The sequence below is a fragment of the Hemicordylus capensis genome, chromosome 2 (genome assembly GCF_027244095.1).
Source record: "Hemicordylus capensis ecotype Gifberg chromosome 2, rHemCap1.1.pri, whole genome shotgun sequence".
Classification (NCBI taxonomy): Eukaryota; Metazoa; Chordata; class Lepidosauria; order Squamata; family Cordylidae; genus Hemicordylus; species Hemicordylus capensis.
The window spans coordinates 110,720,031-110,746,462 of record NC_069658.1 but is presented as its reverse complement, the minus strand read 5'-3'; the positions used below and the strand labels follow the sequence as shown (position 1 = coordinate 110,746,462).

Below are 26,432 nucleotides of genomic sequence, written 5' to 3'. Positions count from 1 at the left end.
ATAAGGATGCATTGCACACCTTCATTTCTTCTGTTCATTTTGACTGCCATTGGACAGTGCCAACTGCCATGTGTCAGCTACACACACCCACACACCCCACACACACATACTGGGGTACTCGTTTTATTTTTTAGGAATTTTTGAAGTGTTTAGATTCTTTGGTGTCTTCATTACACACCTTCATTTCTTCTGTTCATTTTGACCCCACTGCTTTGTGCGTGGGGGTGGGGAATTAGTGGCATACCATGTGCCAACTACCCTCCAACCTCTAGTCCGCCTGTGACTTGAACAAACTGCTGGAAACAGCATGTCAAATCTGCTTTGAGCTTTTGTCGGAGAGATTGTGACTTGGGCTTCTCACTCCTGTATTCCTGGTGAGACTGTTAAACCTGACTATTTAGTAATAAAACTGAAACTTGAGCTACTGGCTATTGTATCATATATTTCTGGCCAGCGTCTTCCGTCAAGTGAGCTTGTGACACTCATAAGGATTCATTGAGGAAAGGTTATTATACCCCAAAGAATCCAAACACTTGAAAAATAGTGACCACACATTTTGCTCCATAACTCCACTTCTACAAGGGCTAGAGCTTAGCTTTTTTTAAAAAAATGAAAGCTGGGAATCTGGGGAAAATGATAAGAGGAATCCGAATCTCAAAGCGATTCAAATCGAATCTGGTGCAATTTGATTTGGACCCGAATCTAGCCAATGGACCACAGAGGTGATTTGTTCTGTCTCCAAATTGCCCATATCAGCTAAATTTGGGTACAAATCAATTTGTATCCAAATCAATTCGCACATCCCTAATATAAACTCTCTGTATACTTTATTACACCAGTGTATGGAGTAACAATAATACATATTAATTTTGTATCAAGACTGATCTTTCAAACCTTAGCTACTTGAAATACCCTCAATATATGAGGGTTATCAGAATGTATCTGCTAATCATCTTGTATGTGCCTCTCGCATTTCATGGTCATTTGTCCCCCCAGTTTCCATTCCACCCCCCTTTATACCCATATATGGTTGGGTTTTTGCCATTTCCTTTTCTTTACTCATATAATGAGTCTGTCATTTTCTCATGACCATAATAGGAACAAGGAGGGCAGAGCGGGGGGAAGGCAGGGATGGACCTACCTCCTCCACAGATGATAGGCGATGTCCATTTTGGCACGCTGGCACATGCCCACACAATCCATGCTGCTCTGATCTTTGTGGATCTCTGGAGGCCAGGACTCGGTTTCTTGGCCTCCATGAATTCCACAATGCACCATGCAATAAATCTGGTGCATTGGGGGATTCCCCCAGGAGTCAGGTGCTCTAGGCGCCTAACTCTGTGTATACTTGGACAGCGAGCTCACAGGTACTCACACAACCCTGGACCTGGGATAAAGGGCATGATCGCATCGTTTAACCAGGTTAAAGCATGGGGTAAATTCCTGGACTTGCTGGGGAGGCAGTGCCGGGGTTGCCCACGATCCTGACACTGCACACAAGCGGCCAACCCCAGATAGGGCTGCTCATGTGCACAGCCTCCTTATGTATCAAAACATGTAGAATGTTCAATAAATGTTCACTTCCATCTAAATAAGGCTCTGGGGGGCTCAGGCTTCATTTGCTGAATGCTTCTAATTGAGGGCTCTTTGCTTTCCACAAAGCAAAAGAAACAAACCCCTTTGATCTGCTTTAGAGAATATTCTTTTAGACAAAACCCTGATACGCAGCATTATCAAATTTAGTTGAAATGGGTATAGACATAAAATACTCTCTGCTTATATCCTTCTGGCACTGATTTCCTTTGCTTATATAATCAATCATTGCTCCCATGTTAAGGATACTTGGAGGGAAAGCTTTGCCCTCAGGTATGCTTGAAATCCCTGCAACTTGAACCGCTGGACAACTTCTTCAAAGTATTTATTTGGATGAGCAGATGCATACAAATCAGATGCATTTTTGGAATAATCATGGCACTAGCCATGGTTATCATGCCCTACCTGTGGACAGAATGCACATGTGTCTGATCCAGCAGACAATTATGAAGTCCTTTCTTGTGTAATAAATCCAATCCTACATTCCATATTCAGATATAGATATAGCACTCTCTGTGTGCATGGTGTGTTTTACAAAGAGTGAGAAGACAGGTCCCTGTCTGGAAGGCTCACTATTTAATTTGTAGATATGTATGCATAAAAGGGAAGATTGTGGGTGATGCTGCATGGCTAGTTTTTTCTGTTGGCATGGGAGCATCCTGGGCAAAAAGGAGACATTTTGCAAGTGTACAGTGTGGGGCCCAGTCAGAGGTGCAGCTAGCAGCTGTTTGGACACTCCCTCTGCCACACCTATTGCTCCTATAGCTTGGTCTCCAAATAGGAAGTGCAGATATTAATGTATTTTTCAGGACAGAAATAAAATCAGGTTACGAAGGGCTTCCTCGGCATCACCCCGGCGAAGGAGCGTCTCACCAACACGATGTAGGGCAACAATGAAGAATCGGAGCACTAGAAGATTTCCAGGATCCATGCGGTCCTGCTCTCCATCTCCAACCCGAGCAAAATGCCTCCATGAGTCCTACAGAGAAAATCAGCAGCAGCAGCAGCAACAACAACTGTCTCCTGTGAGCATGAGAACTGCCAAGTTCAAAGGAGCCCAGGAAACAGAGCCCAGGCCACCTTTTGTAGTGAGACATGTAAGTCCTGAGAATGCTAGAATGCTAACAAGTATCCTCCTTCTTTGCACAAGTTCACAGGGAATGTATAAGTAAATAAGGCTCCACGGACTTAATGTTGTACAAATATATATATATATATATAGAGAGAGAGAGAGAGAGAGAGAGAGAGAGAGAGAGAGAGAGAGAGAGAGCGCGAGCGCACACTTCTTCTTTTTAGGGTTTTAATCAATAACTAGCAGATAACTAACTGGTGCAGAGCGCCTGCGCCCTCTTCCCCCATCTCTGATGCCCGCCTGGCCTGCTTCTCCCCCCACCCACCCATGGTTTCTGGCTGGCTTGCAAACTGGCCCGTCCCCTCCCCTCCTGCCGCCGCTTCCTTTTCCTGGCGGCCCAGCTACCTCCTCACTCTGGCGGCCGGGTCTGTCACCACCTCCTCGCTGCCGCTGCCTCCCCACTGCGGCCGTGCCCGCTGCTGCCACCTCCCCACCGTGGCTGGACTCGCTGCCACTGTCTCCCTGCCACGGCCAGGCCCACCTCTGCCTCCCCACTGCGGCCGGGCCCGCCTCCGCCTCTGCCTCCCCATGGTGGCTGGGCCTGCCGCCGCCTATGCCTCCCCACTGCAGCCGGGGCCGCCTCTGCCTCCCCATGATGGCTGGGCCCGCCACCTCTGCCTCCCCAACGCAGCCGGGGCCCCCGCCACCTTGCCTGCCTCTCCTTGCTGCCGCCATTAGCTTCCAGTCCGGCAAACAGCGGCCAACCAGCGCCCAGGCAATCAGGCACCTCCTTCGTCAGTACGCATAGCCTTGCCACATCACAGAGCCTTGCTCTCATATTTCTCCATTGGACTGAATAATCCAATCACATGCAATGTGGAGATGGGGCACTATTTTCCATCCCCAGGCAGAGCTTGATTGGAAGAAGGCAAGGCCAGAGGAAGTGACTCATGCACAGGTGTAACACTCGGCATCTTCTGGAGATTGGGACTTTGAACTCATAGAACCCTTAATTAGTTAATTAACTTTTTGTGGCCCCCTGGCAGTACTCTTGTGGCACACTCATAGGCCTCATACAAAATTTGGAAATTATTGTTACATCATAGCTCAAGATAGGTTTTTGGTTAGAGGTTTTTAACCAAGTTCCATTTTTTGCTTTTAACTGGCAGAGAAGACAAGCAACACATTAGGGAATATTATTATTATTATTATTATTATTATTATTATTAATTCAATATCTATACTGCCCTTCCAAAAATGGCTACACAGAGAAATAACAAACAAATATAGGAAGAAAAGGGGGAAATAATAGTCCAATATCATGTTCTTTCTTAAGCCTCATTTCTGTTGCATTAAGAATTCTACCTTGATATTATTTCTCCATTTTCTAGGTAGATGCTTCTAAAAAGTTCACTGAACAAACTCCATTGGAGGAAACATATCAAAATGCAAGACAAAATGTGAGCCCATCAAGGAATTCTCACAAATGCCAGTTGAAACGAGGTACTTACTATCTATTATGCATAACTAAGAACACAAAGATGCTAATAATAAGACCACTCTTCATATCACAGGATCCTGTGATAGTCTTACTTTCCATGGGTCTTATTCTGTCACCCTTACTCCTTTAGGTCAACTACTATGTTGTGCACAGTGCTCTGTTGATTGCAGTAACCAGTATCCTCCTCGAATTAACAGCAGAGTGCTTGCACTCAAATCCTAAACACATAAATTAAGTCAGTCCCACTGAAGTTAGCAGGATTTACCTCCAGGAGATGTTTTAGAGCTGGATGTAAATTGTAATGTTCACCCATTCCAATGCATGAGGTAAAGGAAGTCTTCAGCTTAACACTATAAAATAATTTACTACAGGAGGTTTTTGGTACTCTTCTAGGCACCAAGGCCAGCCCTAGGATAGATTGCAGCTGGGCAAGGAGTGCCTTCACTCCCCTCCATGGTTACTTTATTCGTGTTGCTACTTTCCCCCTCCCTAGCTCACTGCAGACAGTACACTCAACAAATAGAAAGCCACCATGCTCAGCTTGGCGCCCCCTTCAGGAGGCAACTTAGGTGACCGTCTGGCCTCTTATTCCTAAGACCAGACTTGCTAAGCACGGTTCGCTCTAAGTTCTTGTGGCCCTTTGGGCAAGAGGGTATTAGTTGTCCCTCTGAGTCCCATTTTGCTCCTACTTGTTTAAAAAAGAAGAAGAAGAAGAAGAAAACAAAGTCCTTGAGAATGTATGGAGTTTTTTCTGTTATGACTGCATAAGCACAGCCCATTTCAAAACATCTGGAATTAGATGGGCTAGAAGCTCTTACTTCCAGGTAGAGTTTCTCATTTCATGAACAGTATTGATGTAATCTGCACCCATAGACCACCCAGATTCCTGCTGCCTCGGAGATCACAGTCCATGTGTGTGTCCTAGCAAGGAAGATAGTGGTGGGGAAGGTAATGGTGGGGAATGGAAGGAAAAGCAAAAAGAAGAAGAATTGCAAAGTGCTGTTCTGCAGAATGTAAAGAAACCAGTGTCACTGGTTTCTTTCCAAAATTCTGAAAAGCACTGCAGTCCTTTGCCAAAAGCATGACAGATGCAGGAACAAAGACTGACTGCAGCATTGTATACATTGTTCTTCACAATAATGACTTCAGTGCAACCTCTACGGCTAGTATGACAACAGGACCCCCTTCCCTACATGGGCATTTTTCCCAGCAGCAGTTGCCAGAAAAGCCGGGGCTAGTCAATTTCATTATCTGTACCCCTTGGGAATAGATAGCTTTTTGCTGGGCCCCACTTGGACTTGTAGTTAATTCTGGCTGTTTACAAGGTGTACAGCCTCTTGTTTTTATGGCAAAGACTAGCAGGACTGCTGGACAATACCCATCCCACCCCCCCACCCCCTAAAACAACTGAGGACTTCACCTCAGGACTCTGTTTCTGGACCTGCTCTGAACTCCACCTCCAGACTCAAAAGCTTCTGCCCTTAGGACCTAACCAGGAGCCAAAGGATTCTATTTCAATAGTTGACAGCACTATACTGTATAATGCATGTGGAATTCGTAGTATGAAGTGCCAAGGGCAGCTGCCAAAATTTCTTTTACCAAGGAAAGCTTATAAATTCAGGATACAAAATATTGGAGAAAATGAACTAGCAAAGAATGTGCATGCTTATGCAAAGGGACTATTAAACCACCATATGATCTTTTTTGAGTCCTAGTTCCTTGTATGATATGCAGTATATGCATTATTTAAATCATTTTAATGTAGATGATGTTTTTTCCCCCCCCCAGCATTATCATTTGATAGCTGGAAAACATCATGTCCTGCACCTAAGGTAATGAAGAGTGTTTGTAAAATCATAGCTAGTAAGTTAAAATTGATAGAAACCTGAATTATTACTCAGTTATCATGCCTTGTCAGTGCCCAGAAAAGGCACATCGTTTGTATAACATTTCAGGGAAGAACCCTTAACTCTGCAATAAAAAATGTAAAAAAACTGGTCCAGATATAAGCCAGTTGCCATACTTCTGAACTGGCTCCCTGTGAAGAAAATTCAGAATTATTTCATAAGGATACCAATCTTTTTTGCATTGGTTTTGTAAGATACAGTTTCTCATGGCTGCTTCTGGTATTCCTTCTTACTGGCAAGGATCTTTAAAATAGGCCAAATCAAATAAGATATCGATTTAGTTTCTCATCAGAATCAGTGCTAAGAAGTACTGCAAATTGTGTTTGTATTATTTTGAACATAGGAAGCTGCCATATACTGAGTCAGACCATTGGTCCATCTAGCTCAGTATTGTCTACACAGATTGGCAGCAGCTTCTCCAAGGTTGCAGACAGGAATCTCTCTCTGCCCAATCTTGGAGATGCCAGGGAGGGAACTTGGAACCTTTTGATCTTCCCAAAGCAGTTCCATCCCCTAAGGGGAATATCTTACAGTGCTCACAGATGTAGTCTCCCATTCATATGCAGCCTGGGCAGACCCTGCTTAGCTAAGAGGACAAGTCATGCTTGCTACCACAAGACCAGCTCTCTGAGACCAATCTGTGCCCAATAATCCTGATTATCTGCAACAAAAACCTAATTATGTGCTCATAATACATTATGCAAAAGAACTATATTTACATACTGTCTATTTAAATTATTTATTTATTTGAGTTCTATACTTCAAGGTCTTCAAAGAACCTGTTTTTTCTTGGTGTGGAGGGAGATAAGGAAGTTACACAGAAGAGCAGGGAAGAATAGCTACAAATGAGAAAGGCAGCTATACATAGTGCAAAAGTTCTGCACATCCATTTTGCCTTTTAATCTGGATTGGTGCTGTAGTCTGTTCCTTTCCAGGCATTTTTCAGTCAGTCTAGAAACTTGATTTAAAATTAAATGGATACACTTAAAATGAATGGGAATCATTGTCTCATCAGTTTTCTGAGGAAATGTGGAAAAATATATTTACATTTGTTCTGGCAGCTTTGCTTTGTATTAATTTCAAGGAAAACCATTGCAAAACTATTATGCCAATGGTATCTGACATCAGAAAGATGAAATAAAATAAATACAGCTAAGTGATGGTGATGTGGAACAAGCTGTTTTGATGTTATGCATATGCAGTAGAAGCTTCCAAAGATTAGGATGTAGTTTATATTGAACTGTATGGTGATTTTACTTGAGTATATTAAAAGCCATGTAAGAAAATATTTGTGTCCACTGGTAGGAAATATGCTGGTGGCAGCAGCAACAAAAAAGTCTCAAAATGGAAATCAGGAAATATCCTCTGTTAAAGAATGATTATGACATCACCAGGATGGGGTCAAACTAATTATATTTGTGCCAGGGACAATCTGCTAAGTAAAAACAGCTTCTTTGCAGCTTGGGAACAATTTGTGAGATAGTGGACTGGACTGCAAGGTATGAGTGACCTTGAGATCTATTTGTTATCTGTACTTCTGGAAGCTGAGGTAACAGTCATGGCCGGACTTTACCAGTATGGGCTGGTTTGCCTGCTGTGACCTGCCCTGCAAAATGGTGACCAGAGTACTATGAGAAGAGCTTGGTTAACCTCCAGGATGGACCGCTGCAACACACTCTATATGGGTCTGCCTTTGAAGACTGCTAGGAAGCTTCAGTTAGTTCAGAATGTGGCAGTCTGTTCACTAACGGGAGTGAGTCAAGGAAAGCACATAACACCTGTATGGAGATAACTGTAGTGGCTCCCCGTTTGTTTCTGGTCACATTTCAAAGTCCTGGATTTACCTTTAAGTCCTCAGCAGCCTTGGCTCAGTTTATCACAGATAATGCCTTCTCTGTTGTGAACCTTCCTCCCGTATACCTGAGATTGTCTGCCGATGGTGGTGATGTGAAAAATGCAGAGTATCATTTATGTATGAGTGTTGTAGACCTGACTGACTAAGGCAAGTGTATGTTCTGGAACGCTTGTAGTATATATCTGACAGGCAAGAACTTACCATTGCCCTCACCTTCCTTCCTGGAGAAGTGACCCTGAGACGACTCCTTCTTTGACCCCATTCACAGGCTTTAAGTGCCAATGTCCTCTTTCCTTTTTGTCTTCCAACATCCTTGTTTAACAGTTGGAATATTCTTCCTTGTCTCACAGGTTATCAGAGAGCCAGATGAGCCCTGCAGTTCTGATAATGATTCATCATCTCTCGAAAGGGAGCCTGTTAATTACAAATGCGACTCGCCCACCTGTTGCCGCAAAACTGCATTTGCCTCCCCACAGCGTTACCGATCACCAAGTCCTAGTGGGAGATGGGCATCTCCCCAACACAGGTGATCTTCTCCAGATAATTAAGTGCCAGGCCCAGTATCAGCAGTCAACAGGTCAAGCTCTGCCTGGACCACTGCCAAGCAGAGCAGCTCCCCACCCCGACATTGTTGCTGGATAAGATGCTGTTGCTGAAACTCTTTGCCGCCACTAGAAGCAGCGGCTGGTCCCATAAGAAGGAGTGGGGTGGGAGTGGGGAGAGGAAGATTGTTGGCCTCATTGCTCTGACGGTGGGCAGATGCTCCCTCAGTGCTGCCAGATTCAGTACATTGGCAGTCACTTGCCTATTTGGAGGTGCAATGGATTCATGCTCCCACATACAAGCAAGGCAGTGGGGGCTGGCCACATCATCTCAGCCAAGGGGTCAGCAGTTGCCATTGCTCTACTTGGCAGTGGCAAGGAGCATCAACCCATCACCAGAGCATCACCAATGCTTCCCTTCCCATCTCTGCATAGAGGTGAGGGAGCATCCTTGAAAAAAAATTGTGGGATCCTGGTGTGTGTGTGTGTGTGTGTGTGTGTGTGTGTGTGTGTGTGTGTGTGTGTGTGTGTGTGTGGGCAGAGGTGTGAGAAGCAATAGCAGCCACTACTGCAATGTGTGAGGGGAGGGGGGCCAATAAACCAAAGCTCAGTCCAGACAAGGTGAAGGTTCTGTAAGTTGGTGGGAAATTTCACTGAGAATTGGAAATGAGCCTCTTTTCGAAAGGATTGCACTCCCTGAAAAGGTCAGACTCTAAAGGAGGTACCTTTAGAGCCAGCTCTGCCAATGGTTGCTCAAGCAGGATCAGTTGTCCAAAGATCAGTTGTCCAACCAACTGGCTGGTTTGCCAGCAGCAGCCATTCATGAGTAAACCTAATCTTGCTACAATTATCCATGTCTTGATAATGTCTAGATTACGTTTCTGCGATGCGTTATAAGCAGGGTTGAGAAAAACGTTAACCACTCTATTCATAGGTGGCAAATTGCAGGGTGTATTTTGGCAGTTGGGGAAGTGAACCATTTAAAAATATCTCAAGGATAGAGGCTGCTGAGAAGATATCAGCTGCAGCTACTGCCTGTGGCTTCAGAAAACGAAGAAGATGAAGAAGAATATGATGAAGAAGAATTTCACCACTGATGCCCTAGTATCCCCTGCCCTCCAACTCCCCCCCCCACCTTCAGTCCCCTGCCCCAGTTTCTTCAGGGACTTCTTAGCCCTGCTTATACTTGGGACTGTCTTCAAAGACTTTCTGGAAACTTCAACTGGTACAAAAAATGGCCACCATCTAGCAGGGTAAAGCTAACCTTTTTAAAATACAGGAAGTCCCCAACATACAAACAAAGGTTTGTTTGTATGTTGAATGTTAATAACTTGGAACGCCTATAGTTCCCAACAGCTAGGACTTATTTGTATGTGCGGGTTGGTGTTTGTAAGTTGGAGACTTCCTTAACCTCATATGTTATGGAGATTTGTTTGTAAGTTGGGTGTGTGTAACTCAGAGAGTGCCTTTTGAGAGGATATCTGCTGCAGTTTCTGCCTGTGGCTTCAAAAAAGTAATAATTCTATTAATCAAGTACTTCACAACTGCTGCCACTGCTGCCCTGGCATGTGCTGCCCCCACATTTCTTCAGACATGTTTGCCCTTCACCTCCAGTTTTAGTCCCCTGGTCCAGTTTTGGCCAGAACTTTGATTTTGGCCAGGGGCTCCTCAGTACTAGTCATCCTTGGGACTGCCTTTGAAGACTCTCTGGAAACTTCAACTGGTACAAAAAATAGCCTGCCTGTTATTAACCAGGACTCATAGGTTTGATCATATCCTCACAGAACTTAAGGAATTGCAGTGGCTAAATTGAAATTGCTGTTTTTGACCTTTAAATGTAGTAGTAGTAGTAGTAGTAGTAGTAGTAGTAGTAGTAGTAGTAGTAATAAAAATAATAATAAATAAATAAATAAATAAATAAATAAATGAGCTGAGGTATCCTGAAGGCATCCTTCTCCCTCCCTTATGCACTTTCCCATTCACTGAGGTCATAATCTGAGGCCCAATGCCAGGTGTCTGCACCCTCAGAGATAAGGGGATCGTCCACAGCAGACAGAGCCTTTTCTGTAGTGACACCCAGACCATGGAACACTTGCTCCAGCTTCATGTAACAGGTGCTCACATTATTAATATTTAGGTGCTGATTAGAACTTTTCTTTCCCAAGGCCTTTTGACAATACTTGATGAATTAGTTGTTTCCCTTGTTTTTCTTTGAACATTTTGTAGTTATTACAAATCTCTCTCTCTCTCTGTGTGTGTGTGTGTGTGTGTTACATTTCTATTCTGCCCTATCCATCCAAAGGCTCTGGTTTTTATTCTGCACTGGTTTTATTGTGATTTTTTTTTTTTTTTGGAACAAAACAAATGTGTTATGAGCTACCTTGGGGGATCTTGGGTGAGTTCCAGTGATTAAATGCAGAAGATGCAAATCAGCCTTTCGCATATCACTTTGTATAAGGCTTTAAAGGATTGTCTGAAGATTATTAATATCCAGAGTTCCTACCTAGTTCCAAGTTCAAGTGACAGGCTTCTGCTTCTTTCTCTCTCGTGCTGACTGGAGGATGCAATGCGATGATGCTGATCAGCAGAGATTAAGAAAAATAGGAGCGAAGTTCTAGGCAGGCCCTATAAACAATCCTGACCTTGTGTTATAAATAGCCCGAAAGATCTGAGAGAATTCCACACATTTGAATCCCTTTGTCATTGCTTTGTAAAAGTGGCACTTGAGTTTAGAATCAGCACTTTGGCAAAAGTCAATCTTAGTGGAGTGATGCCATTTGTTGCCCATAATTACGAAAAGAGTAATGTTGCCCGTCTCTCCTTCTCCTAAACTGCAGAACATAGAGGTCAGAGGCTGAAATGACTTTTTGGCAACCAAATTCAGGAGCTGTAAAGAAGTGCAGTTGCTAATTAACTCTGTTCATAGGGTCGTTGCTGGTGAAGACAAAGGGGTTGGAGGTGGGTGAGAACAAACTAGAGTTCTTCCCGGAGAACTGTGGATGAAAGGCAGCCTAAACATGTCATAGTGATCTTAAGAATTGTGTCTTTGACACTTTTGTGAAGGCTAGTTCTGTTAATGGCCATCTGCCATTATAGCTAAATGAAATCCTTATGTACAGAGACAGTATACCTCTGAATATTAGGGCCAAACTCCATTTTATGTTAATCATGTTGTTCCCCTTGAATGTTTGTTCCCTCCCCTTAATACCTGCCATGGGGGTAGGATTCAGACTGGAATGATGGCAGGAATGGTGGGGAAAGGACTGAATGTTTTACCCTTGCAACCGTTCTGATCTGGATCCCCCTAGGGCAACCAAAGAGCGATCAGCGGCTGCTCTTTGCCCCTGGAGGGACGCTGCCTTTGATGTTGGTGGCAATGTCCCTTCCATGGCAAATAGCAGCCAAGGTGGGGAGGGCTGGATCAGGACCACAGCAGGGGGAAACCCACTCCTCCCTGCCACAGTTCTGATCTAGACTGCACCCCTACCCACGGCTGTGTGCGGGGGGGTGGGTGGCATGCACTAAGGATCAAGAATAACATGTGGTGGAGCCTCCAAATTCCAGCAACAAACCAAGGGGGGAGGCCATCACCTTCAAGTTGCACTTGTGAGTTTCTGAAGCAGTCTGTGTGGCTCAGGTTACAAATGGACTGGAACTTTGATCTGACCAAGCAAGACAGTTCTTTCATCCTTTTTGTGTTTAGCTAGAACAACTTGCATGGAATCTGATAAAGAACTAGCCATCTGGTACTTAAGTATATTTGTTACTAGTTTGATTTCATGAGCTGCTCATGTATACAGGAGTACATCCCACTATAGTTTACCTCCGAGTAAGTGGCTTAGGATCACTGCCGTAGAGTGGTGATATGCAAATCAGTGCTTTTATTGACACTACTTGACATTACTGGATGATATAGACATTAAAAGAGTGAGCATGAAGGGACTTGAATCTACTAACATTTTTCAGAATTTACTCCAGCCCCAGTTCCAGCTGGGACGAGATTAATGAGAGAGTCAGGAATCTCCTATCCTCAGATGAAGCCAGGCAGAGACTTTCCACTGTGAGTATAATGCACTTTAAGAACTATTGTTGATTGTTGAGTTTTTGTCAGACTCTTCCAAATAATTGGCCTTTCTTCCAATTGCCCACCAACGATCCAAGAAAGTTTTCAATATTGCCTCTCTGCACATGAAGCCTGCGTGGTGGTGTGAAGTCCTGAGATAAATTTCCAAAACTAAACCCTAGTTCTCAGGGCCAAACTGTCCAATCCTGGTTGTCCACAAGGTGAGTCCATTCTGCAGAACCTCAGAACTCCAAAGGAGCAAGTTGAGTCCCCGCTCCAACTGAGTCTCTTTGGCCCTGGTTACCTCTCTCAGGCTTCACCCTTTTGCTGTAGGATGTAGATCCCTAAAGGGGCAGCCCTGAGCTTTGAGCCAAGCACTTGACTCTTGCTCCCCCACCTCTGACTTGATGCATTCCCTCCATAGGTACACTGGGTTGCACCAGGGCAAGATACAGCCAGGCCCAACCCCTCGCATAAGTCCAGCTCAAGGGTGACCATCTCTGAGAGTCTGGGTTTGGGTTCTAGGGCTCTTTACTGCTCAGTTCATCCTTGCCAGCAGGGCCTGAGTCCTGGCCTCAGCAGCAGATGTTGGTGCTAGGGATCTGAGTCCTGACTGCCACTTGTGCTGTAGGCACAAACTAGCTAAGGTGCCAGAAATGTGTGTGCCATGTTTTTTGGGTTTTTTTAAAAATTAAACACTGATGAACTGCAGCTTCAGGAGCCTGCAAATCTGTGCAGAAGTGTGGGTGGGGTGATGCTTAATGTTTTCCCTGCAGGTCATTTTACCATTAAAATGGCTCTCAGCTGCTTTTCTTTCTATAGGGAAAAATATACAAAGACCACCACGTGCGGAATTTTTATCAGAAAAATAAGCTGTGGGGGAAATTTAAGCATCCCTTTCCCCTAGCAATCATCACATTTGCACACATGTACACATGCCCCTCTAGCTACTCTTCAGTAAAAAATATGACTTCCATATCTCATCTCTAGGTTGGCCCTCATTGGACTCACCAATGCAGACTGCTGTCATGGGCTCACATGACAATGTTCTGCTGAAGCTATGTGAGCCCATCCCAGCAGTGTGTGTGGGTGGTGTGTGTGTGTGTGTGTGTGTGTGTGTGTGGAAATCCCACCCCACAGAAAATGACACATCAGGGAGAAAGGTTGTAACCTAGCCTCATTGCTGACATGCTAGTTTTTCATACACATGGATTTCCTTTGAATGGAGCAGTATTCAGTTATATATGTTCCATTCCTAGTCTGAAATGGTGGAGCCCAGACATAGCTTTACCACCTCAATGAGAACTAGGCCTAATATAGTATTAAGTTGATATCCATAGCAAAAGCCAAGGGAACTGGACAAATTCATGGGCATATTGAGGCAAGGTTTCCCAAAGAGCAGAAGGAATGGGAACTGGGGACAAGTTGGAGGAAAGAGTGACTGCTTGACCTTCTTATTAAAGAAATGTGTCTGAAAGATGTGGCATCACTGAGAACAAATCACAGGTGTAGCATCACTGAGAAGAAATGCCGGAAACATGAGTCTTCAGGCACGCTGAATGTATTGCAGAGTGTAGGGATAAGATTCTATTTCCACCTCTTCATCGCATCTAGAAGCAATGCTGAGTTTGGAGGTCTGAACCTCAGAGGAGTTTGGCAAAAAGAGTTCAGAATCAACAACTTTCATATAAACACTGATGCTTAGAAATGGCCAATGGTTTTTTATTTTTTACTTTATTATTTCAGAGGAGCTAAGCATATGGCAACCAAAGATATTATGGCATTTCTAGCTTCTCCAGACAACTGACAAGAGCAGATCAGCTACTTCCTGCTAAATGACACATGCAGCCTATGGACCATGAATTTGCTAGTTCTCGTAGTACAAAAAAGAGACTTCCTTCAATCTGTGCACATAACTCACTACTTATCTCTTCAATTCTTAACTCAGAATCTTCTGAAGAGCCCTTTTCTGCTCATACATTTTTGTTGGCATTTCATCTCCGCCTTTGTAAATTCAGTGTTATGCTACCAGAAGCCACTTTCGCTCACTAATTTCAAAAGCCCCTGTATTCTACCAAAAGAACCCACAGGGCTCTGTGCGCCAGGAGTCGAATTCGACTTGATGGCACACTTCACCTTTAGGATGGAGACACAGATCCATGTGAGTTAACCCAAAGTGACATTACTTGCTGTTGTCTCTCTAAAATGATACATTCTTCTAATGAACCTTAATAGAAAGGTATCTTGACCACCAGAGCTGCAAAGGACAGGGAACAGTGCCATTCATCAACTGTTCCTAAATGTCCAGTGATAAGCTACAAGACTCTACTTAGAACAACTGATAAATTTGTTTTTAACTCAGGCACATTTAGCTGTGCTGATAACAATGAACAACTCAAGTTAATGGGACAAGTATTTTGTAGGGAGCCACTGATTCTGAAATTGATGATGTCCTTGAAAGAAGGTCCATCTCTTTGAGGAGTTCCCCACTGTGTGGCTCGCTGGAACAACGATATTGCATATAGCTGTCATTGGAAAGGTATGCTGCTTACAACCTTTTCTTATTTTTGGTTTTACTGGATTAGTATATCTCATGGGGTTTAAAAAAAAGCATCAGGAAAGTTACAAAATATCTAGTAATACATATGAGAGAAACTGTTACAACAGTAGTATAGGCAGCTGTATTTTTTGAATGAGCGCCTCATTTGGTTATAATCTTCTCTGCAAGCTGTATATTTTTATATTCTGCATATACCCAATCCCTTTCTCTTAGAAAAGTGACTTCAACCATGGTATTCTTATTTACCATTGTTTCCTAAGACTGGCATAGGAATACATGCTTACTGAATCTGAAAGTCACCCCCCCCACACTTAGTTATCGGATCTTCAAGGTCAACTTAAGATTCAAAAGTCAATTGAAGTTGACTTTGGGTAGGTAATTAAGGATACTGAGTAGTATTGTCTTCTGTGGTCCTGCTGGTGCTTCCATTCCAGGAAAACATAAGGGTTAAGGGAAAATATGTCCAGTTCAGCGTCCTCTGAACTTCTTGAGAGATAAGGTTGGCACTTTCAAACCACAAGTTTCAGTGATCAGGTTAGAGAACAGGTGGTTGAACCAGTAAGGGACTGTGAATCTAAGCAACACATACTTTGAAGGAAGTTCCACTGAGATCAGTGGGACTCACAGGATCAGGGTCTCAGTTCTGAAATACAAGAGTGGGGGATATGGAATTCATCATGTTCCTGCCTCACCCTGGAGCTTTAAAGGGATGCAAGCCTTAACTTGATCCCCAAGGGCAATTTTGCCATTTTCATCTATCAAGTGTGTAATTTTTTTGTGTGCCACCTTGAACACCATTCAGTTGAAATATGGGAGAAGTAAACAAACAATTGTCTTTGGTTACTTTGGAAACTGACTCAACAGTACTCCATGTTTCAGCGGGTTAAATCTGTAGCACTTCAATTTCTAAACACTCTTAACATTATTTCTAGGATAATTTAGTTTTGTTTGTGGAAGAGGAGCATAGTTCCTATGTGGAACATAGTTCATATTTCTTTCTATTGCTGTGCTTTGAATTGCTGGTTTCTAATGTATTTTTTCACCTCAGGATGTTTATGTATTATATTTGTGTGAAATTATATTCTTGGTATTCGTTTCTAATTCAGAGTGAGTCAAGAGGGTGAATCTTCTTCATCCAAGTGACAGCAGATGTTCAAGTAGTGAGCACTGTCATTAAGAGTAAAAAACTAGACCGATTGCATTTCAAGCATATGCGCTCCTTAACAGGGGACACAGAAGAGCTTGATTCCTTAGGTAGTATATATTATTTGTTGAAAGCCTCATGATCTTTGCTGCATCAGCATAATGATGAATGTACTTTCCCAGCTATTAGGATTTTCTGATAGAAGCAAGAGGAGCAACTATATTAACAGCAGCTTCTTAACAGGAGGGTAGCATGAAAGAAACCATGCCTAGACGCATGATACATATATGGAGTCATCGTCCTGTTGAATGGCAGAATGGCCATTGATTTTAATGGAGCAGGACTGTAGCCATGAGCATTTATACTCTTATCAAGAACGATGGATTTCAAACTGTGTTCCAGCAAGTTTGGTAACAACTTCCCTGAACAATAGCTTGCCCACACTACCAATCTTGTCCTCCAAAACTCAGCTGCAAGGAATGTTTGGTATATATGGTGGGTTTATGTGGAGCAACAGCTTGGCCCCAAAAGCCTGGCCAGCAACCTATGCAAACTGAGTGGGAGTCTATGCAAACCTGGCCAGCAGTGCACCCTATGCAAATGCTCTAGAATATGCCCCAGAATCCTTTTGTAGTACACAAAGGTCCCAGGGCAGATGCCCAGAGGTGCCTCTGCAAATGGATATGGAAAAAGTTAGAACACAAGAACAGCCCTGCTGGATCAGGCCCAAGGCCCATCTAGTCCAGCATCCGGTTTCACACAGTGGCCCACCAGATGCCCTGCAGGCAGAACATTTGCAAATAATGAATCTAGAAATATGAATTTTTGAATTAAATGGTGAGGCATAGCCTGCAGGCTGCCTCAGAAAACAACCCATCAGGCTGCACCTCTCTAAACTTACTAGGGAGTAAGCTCCATTGAACGTGATGGTACTCTAGTTCAGGATGCGCAGGTAGAGTGATAATGGGTTAACCTTGTTGTCTTTGAGCTTGCAGAAAGCCAAAAAAAGAGGCTCTGTACATTTTTGTTCAAGTGCTGGGTTCTTTGTAATATTGTATCCAATTTTTCTTCCTTACTGTTTTTTCTGTTGCAGAGGTAATACCTTGAGATATTGGCTGGGAGATCCACTTCTGTCAACATCCATGTTCTAGAGCAGATTTGTGGATGGTTTCTTTTCTGTGTGATGTTATGCCTTGGTTTGAAAACAAGTCTCTGTATTGTATGTTTGTGCTGAGAAAGAGTGCCTGATTAAATGGCTGATCTATATATTTTCTAAGGAGTGCAAGCATATCAGATTATTAAGGACTGAAGCAATAATAATGTTGATGGTGCAGTACATGCTTTGGCTTTGGCAACTAAAAGTATTTTCTGTGAAAAAAAATCAACTTGGGATTCTCTACCCCATAACACTTTGTCTTGCAAAGACTTATGATTGTGCTTCGCTTAAGTCAGGAGTTCCCAACCTTAGGTTTCCAGATGTTGTTGGACTACAACACCCATCATCCTTTTGGCCATTGTGGCTGGAGACAATGGGAGCTGTAATCCAACAATATCTGAAGAACCCAGGTTGGGTACCTCTGGCTTTGTTGTGCGTGGAGTAAATCTTAAACAAGGGTGCCATTTTGAATGTTATTAAAGTGGGGCAAAGAGATGTTAGTATTGTATGTGGGAGACAAGAAGTTTCAAATGCCCACTCTTGAATATATTCAAGATTAAATTGTTTTTAAAAAGTGCTTTCTAAGAGTGTTTGTTGTGATTGCTTACAACTATGACAGGGCCATCAACACAGACAATCAGCCCCTTCGTTGGCATCCATACATGGTTCACACATCCATTTAATTGTTTATAATGATCAGTGGGTAAAACTAGTGGGTGGACACATGTATAGGTGGTCCTCAATGAAACTGAATAAGGTCATTCTCATGACCAAAATAGTGGGGGGGGGGGAGGCAGGGATGGATCTACCTTCCTCCCTGACGTTGCAGTCCTCTTCAACATGCAGGCATGTGCCCAAACAATCCGCACTGCTCTGAGCAGCATGGATCACTGGAGGCCAGGACTCATTTCCCCAGCTCTCAGGAATCCCACAACACACCACACAATTAGTGTGGTGCCTTGGGGGATTCCTCCAGGAGTTGGACACTCTAGGCATTCAACTCTGTGTACTCAACTCAACTCAACTCTGTGTAACCTCAGCACTGGGTTAGAGGGAGTGCTCACACCTGGGTTAAAAATTCCTCAATCCAGGCAGTGCACATGGCCTTGATCCTGGCCCAGGTAGGGCTGCCCTAACATGAGTAGGGCTGCCTGTATGCACAGCCTCAAGTATATGCCTAATTCCTAGCAGCAGCAATGCTTACACTGCATGGCAGAGCACTGGTAGCTAACCCTGGTTCTTTGTTGTAGGGAGTTCAATCTGATGAGCTTGTTTCTGTGGGATCTATTATCTGATAAGGGAATCCTTATACAAAGGCATTTATGCAATAAGCAGAGAGTTTATTGAGAGAAATGAGGTTCCTGGCCAAGGATCTTTGCCTTTCATTGTGGCATGACAGCAAAAGTTCAACACATGGCTTTTTCTAGGATTGTAACTCCATGCTGGGAGAAAGCTCAGCCTGTTGAATGCATCCCTAACATGAAGTTGATAAACAGACAAAGCCTCTGTCAGTAGAAGCAATGCCAATTCTAATTTCAAGTTGCCAAGGCAAAGACATTCTGCCATTAGTGGATTTAAAAGTGTGTACTTTCATGTAGGTTACTCGTAGGAGTGCTAGTCCTCTGAAACAGACATTTCTGATTTAACTTTGTTTTATAGATCTTTAAAAACAAGCCATAAAATTCTTCTCAGTAATTGCAAAAAAGCAATTCATGAATTAATCAAGAGCTACTCAAAAGTCAAAGTAATCTTTTTTCTGTAGCTATGAACTCATTACCATTTCACACCTGCTGGCAGTGCCTGACACTCAGTTCTTTCCTCAGAAGTATTGAACAATTTGAAATAGGAATGTTTCTCTTTGAACTTAGCAGGAAGAGCCAATGTACATGTCACTTTCTGCCTGTAGCTACCGCTGAAAAGTCCTGCCATGTGCCAGCAAGGCACGTGATGAGCTTCAGCCTGTTCACTGCATATACTTGTGCAGCTATTCCACACGGGCATCACATGGCCGCGAGGATGATGGCTGCTGCGTCGCAGTTGCTGTAGCACGTAGAGTGATTTATGTAGTGGAGGCATTTAAAGATACATTGACTGTCCTGTAGATTGTCCACATGGGAAGAGATTTTTGGTGGCACCCACAAGCAGTGGAACATTGCAATCATCCCTTAGTCTTACCTTGACATTGAGTTCAACATGAGTGGTGGTGGCTATGGTGGCTGTTTTTAAACCCTACATCAAGTTAAGCCCTATATGGGTAAAATTGGAAGAGCTGGGCTGACATTTGCAAATGTTGCCTATTGCATGTCCTCCCCAAGTAGAGAAGAGCAGCCCTGGTTGATTAGACCAAAGGCTCATGCGGTCCAATGTCTTGTTACTGGTCTTGTGGTAGCAAGAATGAATTATCCCCTTTGCTAAGCAGGGTCTGCCCTGGTTTGCATTTGAATGGGAGACTCCATGTGTGAGCACTGTAAGATCTCCTTAGGGATGGGGCCGCTCTGGGAAGAGCAAGAAGGTTCCAAGTTCCTTCTCTGGCATCTCCAAATAGGGCTGAGAGAGATTCCTGCCTGCAACCTTGAAGAAGCCGCTGCCAGTCTGTGTAGACAATACTGAGCTAGATGGACCAATGGCCTGACTCAGTATATGGCAGCTTCCTATGTTCCTGTGTACCCACAGATGGTTCTGGGAAGCCCACAAGCAAAGCATGAAAACAACAGTCCTCCCTTGCTGTTCCCACCCCGCCAGCAATAGGATAGGTATTCAGAGAGATCCTGCATCAGAACCTAGAAGATCTATTTCCCTGTCATAGCAACAGCTGTGGATAGACTAGTCTTCTGTAAATTTGTCTAATGCCCTTTTAAAGTAATCTCAGCCAGAGACCATCACCACATCCTTTGGTACCAAATTATGTGTTGTGTGGAAACATATTTTCCAGTGAGTTTCACTGGGTTATTCCAGTTCTAGAATAATGAAAGAGAAGGAGAGAGAGAGAAAAAAAATCTCTATCCACTTTCTCCACACCATACATCTTCTATAATAAAATGGTTAGGTGTAATCCCGTGTCTGCCCGTGTCTTTCTCGGCCGTTCTGGGCATGCACGGAACGCATGCCCAGAACGTCCGAGAAAGATACGGCCACAGAGACACGGCGGCCATGTTGGCTCCCGTAAAGGGGGAAGGAGAAGCGGGGACCGGGGAGGGCAGAGGCGGCAGCGGCGGGAACGGCCCTGCCGCTGAACCGAGAAGGAGAAGCGGGGACATGGGGGGGGGGAGGCAGCGGGCGAAGCCGGCCGAGGTAGCGGCGAAGCTGAGGCCTGGCGGCACGGAGCAAAAATGGCGGCAACGGGACCGGCAGAGGCGGTGGGTCCAGGCCAGCCGCGGGGATAGAAGAGGCGGTGGCGGCGGGTCTGGCCCGCCTGCCAAAAATAATAGGGGCAGCGGCGGCTGCAGGGAAGGGAAAGATGCCGGGGGCCCAGGCACAGGAAGGCCAGAGGCGGCCACGAGGAGGGCAGAGGCGGGGGCGGCGGGTCCAGCCCAGCCGCTGGAAGAGGAGAGGTGGCGGCGGCGGGTCCGGCCCGGGCGCCGAAAACAACAGAGGCGGCGGAGGAAGCCGGGAGAGGGGGAGAGGGCGGGCCGAGCGCGGGGAGAGGAAAAACGGCGATAGAGGCTGCCCTACTAGCGCCCGTTATTTTAACGGGCTTGAAAATACTAGTAATTATATAAACCTCTATCATGTCCTTTTAATATACTCAAAAGCCCCAGCCTTTTCTTGTAGAGAAGGTGCTCAAGGCTCTTGATCATTTCAATTGCAATTTTCTGGACCTTTCCAACATCTATGACATCCTTTTCATCTAATACTGTGCAGGAGATGGCAATGGTAAACCCCTCCAGAAATCTACCAAAGAAAACCACATGGCTCTGTGGTCGCTGGGAGTCAACACCGACTCAACAGCACAACTTTACTTACTTAATCAGAATTGTACACAGTACTTTAAATGTAGGCACACCATAGATTTATATACAGGCATGATAATCCTGTCAGTGCCTTTTCCGTTCTTCCCAAGTATGGAATTTACCTTTTTCAAAACTGCCACACACTGAGTTGACAAGTTCATAATGTGATCATACCATTATTTTATTGTAATTTGCCATGAAATATTATTTATTTATTTGACATAATAATAATAACGACTGCCAGATCTTTTTCTTGGTTAGTCTCTACCAGTTCAGAGTGTTTAGCCCTGGTGTACATCACTTTGCACTTAATGAACCTCTTTTGTCACCTTGTTATCCATTCACCAAGTTTGAAGAGATCTTTTTTGCTTTTTTATTTATTTGTGAAATTTATGCCCTGCTTTATTCAATACTGCTCAGAGCAGCTCATGGCATTTGTTTTTAATAATTCTGTACCCAAGGAACTCTCACACTGGTGATTTTTTTTTTAAAGTACTCCAAGGGGAGAGGCCAGATGACATTTGGTCCTCTGCCAGTTTCTGCCCCTTTCCCCATGATAGAGGGGCCTCACTGCTTTGCCTCACCCTATGCTGCAGCTGGATGGCAATGGAGTTAGCTGGATATTCATTTTTGGAGCTGTTCACAGTTTGGTTAGATTTTTATCATCCTGAATATCTGCTGTTGTCCAAAGTTTGGTCACCTCACAACTCACCCTGATACCAAGTCATTTATGTATGTTGACTAGCACTGATTCCAATACAGATCCTTCGAGGACCCCACTGCTTCTTTCCTTCCCTGGCAAGAACACTCTCTGCTTCATGTCCATCCCTAGAGAACCCACCCTTTAGGGCAACAATAATGCAATAATGCAACAACGTTTGCATTCTTGCTAAGTTTATTCAGGTGCCTTTCTGATGGACTTTGTCAAAAGCTTTTGAGAAGGCCAAGTGTATAATTTGTGCTGAATCATGCCTTTCTATATGCTTGTTGATACTCTCATTGAATTTCAAAAGGCTGACTTCCCTTTGTGGAAACCATATTTATACCTTTACAGCAAGTTTCCTCCTCCTCCTCCTCTTCCTCCTCCTCCTACTTTAATGCTTCTAGCATGAATAATGCTTTCCAGTCATTTATCTAGGACAGACATTAGGTTGTAATTTTTATCTCTACCCTTTTTCATTTTTTTAACATTGGCATTTCATTGACTGTCTTCCAACTCTCCACTGCGACCTTATTACTGATTTTAGTGACAATGTCCTCAAGAAGAATGCACTTCAGTTGGATTTTATGTACATCTTTTATTCTGAGGTGAAATTTTTTTTCCTGAGAAAGCTATCATGCCTTTCATAGCTGATTATGAGGACAAATTCCACAGGTTAGCTTATCTTTGCATGGAAATATAGTGTTAGAAAGAGCTTGACCTGCTGAACACCTGCCTTTCAGCCAGCAGTTAAAAGGGTTCCTATCAGGAAAGTAGGGGCTATACCTACAAGAAGCCTCTGAAAACCCCTCAACTATTGGCGGGGAAATCAGATTTGTTGGAATCTGAAGTGGCATTTTTAAAAATTCATTGCTGCTTGCTTGGCTTCTTTTAGAAGTTGACAGGCTTGCTTTGCAAGAGTAACAGAGTAACATCTCCCCTAAGTTCTTCTTATGTTTGGGTGATATCAAAATTAGACTGAACAGACTTCTATTCCCCACTGAGAGAAAAAAGTGTTAATTGCGCTAACTCTGGAGATATTACAATTTGCAGGGATTGTTTTGTTTTGTTTTGCAGTAATTGTGTCATAAATCTGTACTACAGACTATTAAGGTTAAATATTTAGAAACTATTGTGCAGCAGTTTGTTTTTTAAAATCCAGTTGTGATTAACTTGGAATCAATTTAATGTAATATTGCAGTGGGTTCTTTTGTACAGTCATGTAAAATAAACTGTAATGGAAGCAGAGCGTATGTACAATAAACTGTAATGGAAGCAGAGCATATTTCTTGTTGGAAGGACTTTGCTCTGTCTCAATGACAGAGGGGGACAGACTAGTGAGTCAGAGGGCTAGAGAGGTCAAGACATTGGTCATCCCTTCTCTGCTGCTCTGACACTATCACTTTGGTATGTAGATTGCTATTCTTAGGGACTTACATACTTCCTGCCTGGCCACTTCCTCTTCCTTCTCTCTTTCCTTTCCTCTCCCTTGCAACATGCAAGCTCCTCTCTCCCTGTACCATGTGTGCTGAGATGCATCCAGCTAGCTAGCTAGATTAGAGATCCTATCTCTCCACTTTACTATCTAGAATGGAGTTCACTAATAAATACTCCTTATATTGATTTGAAACTATGAACTGGCTCCAAGTTATTTTACTCTTAGCATACACGCATGCCTGGGCAGACTCCGCTGTGTTTTGCTTCTGTGTACTCTGCTATATTAGAAGGGTATCTCTTACCAGAGAGAATTTCCAACATTTCTAAGGAATGAAGTATAAAGACATTCTGGAAAACACCCATTTCACAGTCCTTCCAGCCATTTATGCCTCAGTCCACGTGCTTTCACTCATTCAGTCTCCCCACATCTATCCTCCCCATCTCTTACCTGCTGCTGGGCAAGCCAAGACACAGACCGGGCCCCCATTTGTATGGGATCAGTGACTTAAACTGCAGCATAGTTTGGGCCCCCTGCTGCTACTGATGTTAACTGGCAAGCCCAAAATGCCATGCTGGTGGCAGACAGTCTGGCACAGTGTTCCCTCCTGACTCTAATAACTATCTGCTGCTGATCCTTGGGGATCTGGCCTGAGGAGAGAGCGAATGGGTGGGAATGCCATCGTTGCCATGACTTCTGCCACAGCTGTGATGCTGACATGAAGGGCAGGCAATCATGCTGTCATGGCCCAGGAGCCAGGCAGTGGGGTTAGAGAATGAGTGGCCTGTCATTGCTCTTGCTGCTGGAGATGGCAACATTATAGGATAGGCAGGGGGGCCATCGTCTGTGGCCACATACAGCTCTGCCTTTTTGCTGCCATGGTACCACCCCACCTTTTCCTCCCCTTCCAAGTCAGCTGGAAGGAAAGGAGGAAGTGGAGCAAAGTGATGCTGGGAAAGGGAAGTGAGGAAGTAAAAGCAGTGCGTTACAATTCTGCCCTTCTTCTTTCCTGCAGTGATGTCTGGCCCAGAACTGGGCACTGGGGCCCAGAGACTTGCCAACCCCTTTTCAAAAGGGTGGCAGGCTTGGTGCCACAACCCACCTGAGATCAGGTCATGACCTACTTCTGGATCACAATCCACCAGATGAAGACCTCTGGTGCAGACAATATCATTAGCAGCAAATGCCCTGCTTATTACTGCTCTAGGGCAGAATGTAGTTCATATTTCACTGAACTGCTGGCTAATTTCTTGGTAGAATGCTATTTGCTGGGGTGCTTTCAAAGAATTCTGGACTCTGTGGACTTTAGATTTATCAAAGAATTCCTTATGCTCTTAACTAGAAGTGTATACTTGGGATCCCTTAATACAGTTATTTAGTATGCATTTTTGCTTTCTAAATGGAAAATTGATGATAGGGATAAATATATCCTTCATTGCTCCTGCTTCTTGTTGGCTTTCCCCTTTTGTTGTTTGCATAAGAGTCCTCTATTCATCCTCACTTTTGGGAAAAGACCAAGATCAATTACTGAAAGGCTATTGTGGTTTCCTTGCATTTTCCTCAAAAGTGTTGAAGCTTCTGGTTCCTCAATGGTTCCCTTTCTTAGGTTCCCCTTAATATGTGATTTCTAGATATCCGGTGGGACTGACCTCTTGAGTTAAATCTCCATAACAAAATGAAATTATATCCCCAAAGTCTGACTTCTTCCATTCCTTCATCCCCAGAGGAATTCTCCTCTCACTTCCAAAACAGACAGCTGCAAAGGTCAGCCATTTCCAATCTATTATACTGGAGGTGAAAAGGATGATGTGATGGCTTGTCATTTTAGGATTGTTTATTATCGCTTGGGTCTGTTCGAATGCTGCATCATAAGCTGGAGTTTACCTGCCTTGTGAAAACAAGGCATTTCTTCTCTGTTGAAAAACAAATCATGAGACTTTAGGGGGGGAAAGTGCAGCAGCTTTTAACGTTATCAGCATATAGTCACATCCATGTAGAGTTAGTTATTCAGAAACTCAGTTGAAATCAATGCACTTAAGCAGAACTAACTTGGCATAAGATCATTGGGCTATTAGTGTTGTAGCACTGAACTGAATGAAAGTGCACTGGTGGAATCAATTCTCTAAAGAAAGTGGTGCCACGGCCAAGTTATGCAGTATTATGGGGATGAGGGATGACATCTTCTCTTTAAAGCTTTGGAAACAACACTTGTTGAGAAACCTGACCTGGATTGTGACCATGATGTGGAGGAGGGTTTTTTGTTTGTTTGTTTGTTTTTTAGCCCTTTCCTTTCCTGCCATTTTACCAGTGAAAAATCTCTCCCGAAGTCTCTGTTTGCTCCATCACCAAAAACATACATGTGTGTTTATATTAATGGAGCCAATGGCACAATAGGAAAAAGATTAATTGCCACAATCCCAATGGAGATTGGGACACCTATGGCTGCCCTTTGCAAAACCTTCCAGAGAGGGTGACGCATTTACGGATCTCCATTGCAACAGGTAGTTTGGTACTCATTCTTTTCCCTCGTCCCCCTGGTATGATTTGCTTCTGTGACATGGACTGCCAGTGACATATGGCACGTGCTGCACCAGGGTCTCAAGCCATGTTTACACTGCACATTCATATCAAGTTCAAATTGACTTGGCTCTCAGTTGACTCCTTTGAATCCTGGGAAGTGTAGTGATGTGGAAGGGGCTTGCTTAGGTCTGCACAACTTGTGACCCACCAAGTTGTACTCAGGCCAGCTCCTGGGACTGTTTTTGCAGTCTCTGGAAGGCAAAAGTGATTTATTTGGCCTTGATGGGCTGCCACCCATGCTGGTAGTCTGTATTCAGCTTGAATATGTCTGATTATTTCTTGAGTCATTGGCCCAGATAGGCTAGCACTGTCTACTCCGACTGGCAGTAGCTCTCCAAGTTCTCAGACTGAAGTCTTGCCTAACTTTGCCTCCT

General features: G+C 43.9%; 1 protein-coding gene across 3 annotated transcripts in view; it reads left to right on the top strand.

Moving 5' to 3' along the window:
- SPATA6L (spermatogenesis associated 6 like) overlaps positions 1–17,970 on the top strand; it is a 39,907-nt gene extending 21,937 nt beyond the window's left edge. For 2 of the 3 annotated variants that reach the window (XM_053297998.1, XM_053297997.1), the window contains exons 7-13: positions 2,403–2,690; positions 4,057–4,168; positions 5,955–5,998; positions 8,279–8,454; positions 12,437–12,530; positions 14,957–15,072; positions 17,331–17,970. In XM_053297998.1, the coding sequence (XP_053153973.1) occupies positions 2,403–2,690; positions 4,057–4,168; positions 5,955–5,998; positions 8,279–8,454; positions 12,437–12,530; positions 14,957–15,058 (816 nt within the window). In that variant the 3' untranslated portion in view covers positions 15,059–15,072; positions 17,331–17,970. The remainder of the gene's footprint in view (positions 1–2,402; positions 2,691–4,056; positions 4,169–5,954; positions 5,999–8,278; positions 8,455–12,436; positions 12,531–14,956; positions 15,073–17,330) is intronic. The other variant, XM_053297999.1, reaches the window with a different exon arrangement.
- The last annotated feature ends 8,462 nt before the right edge of the window (positions 17,971–26,432 follow it).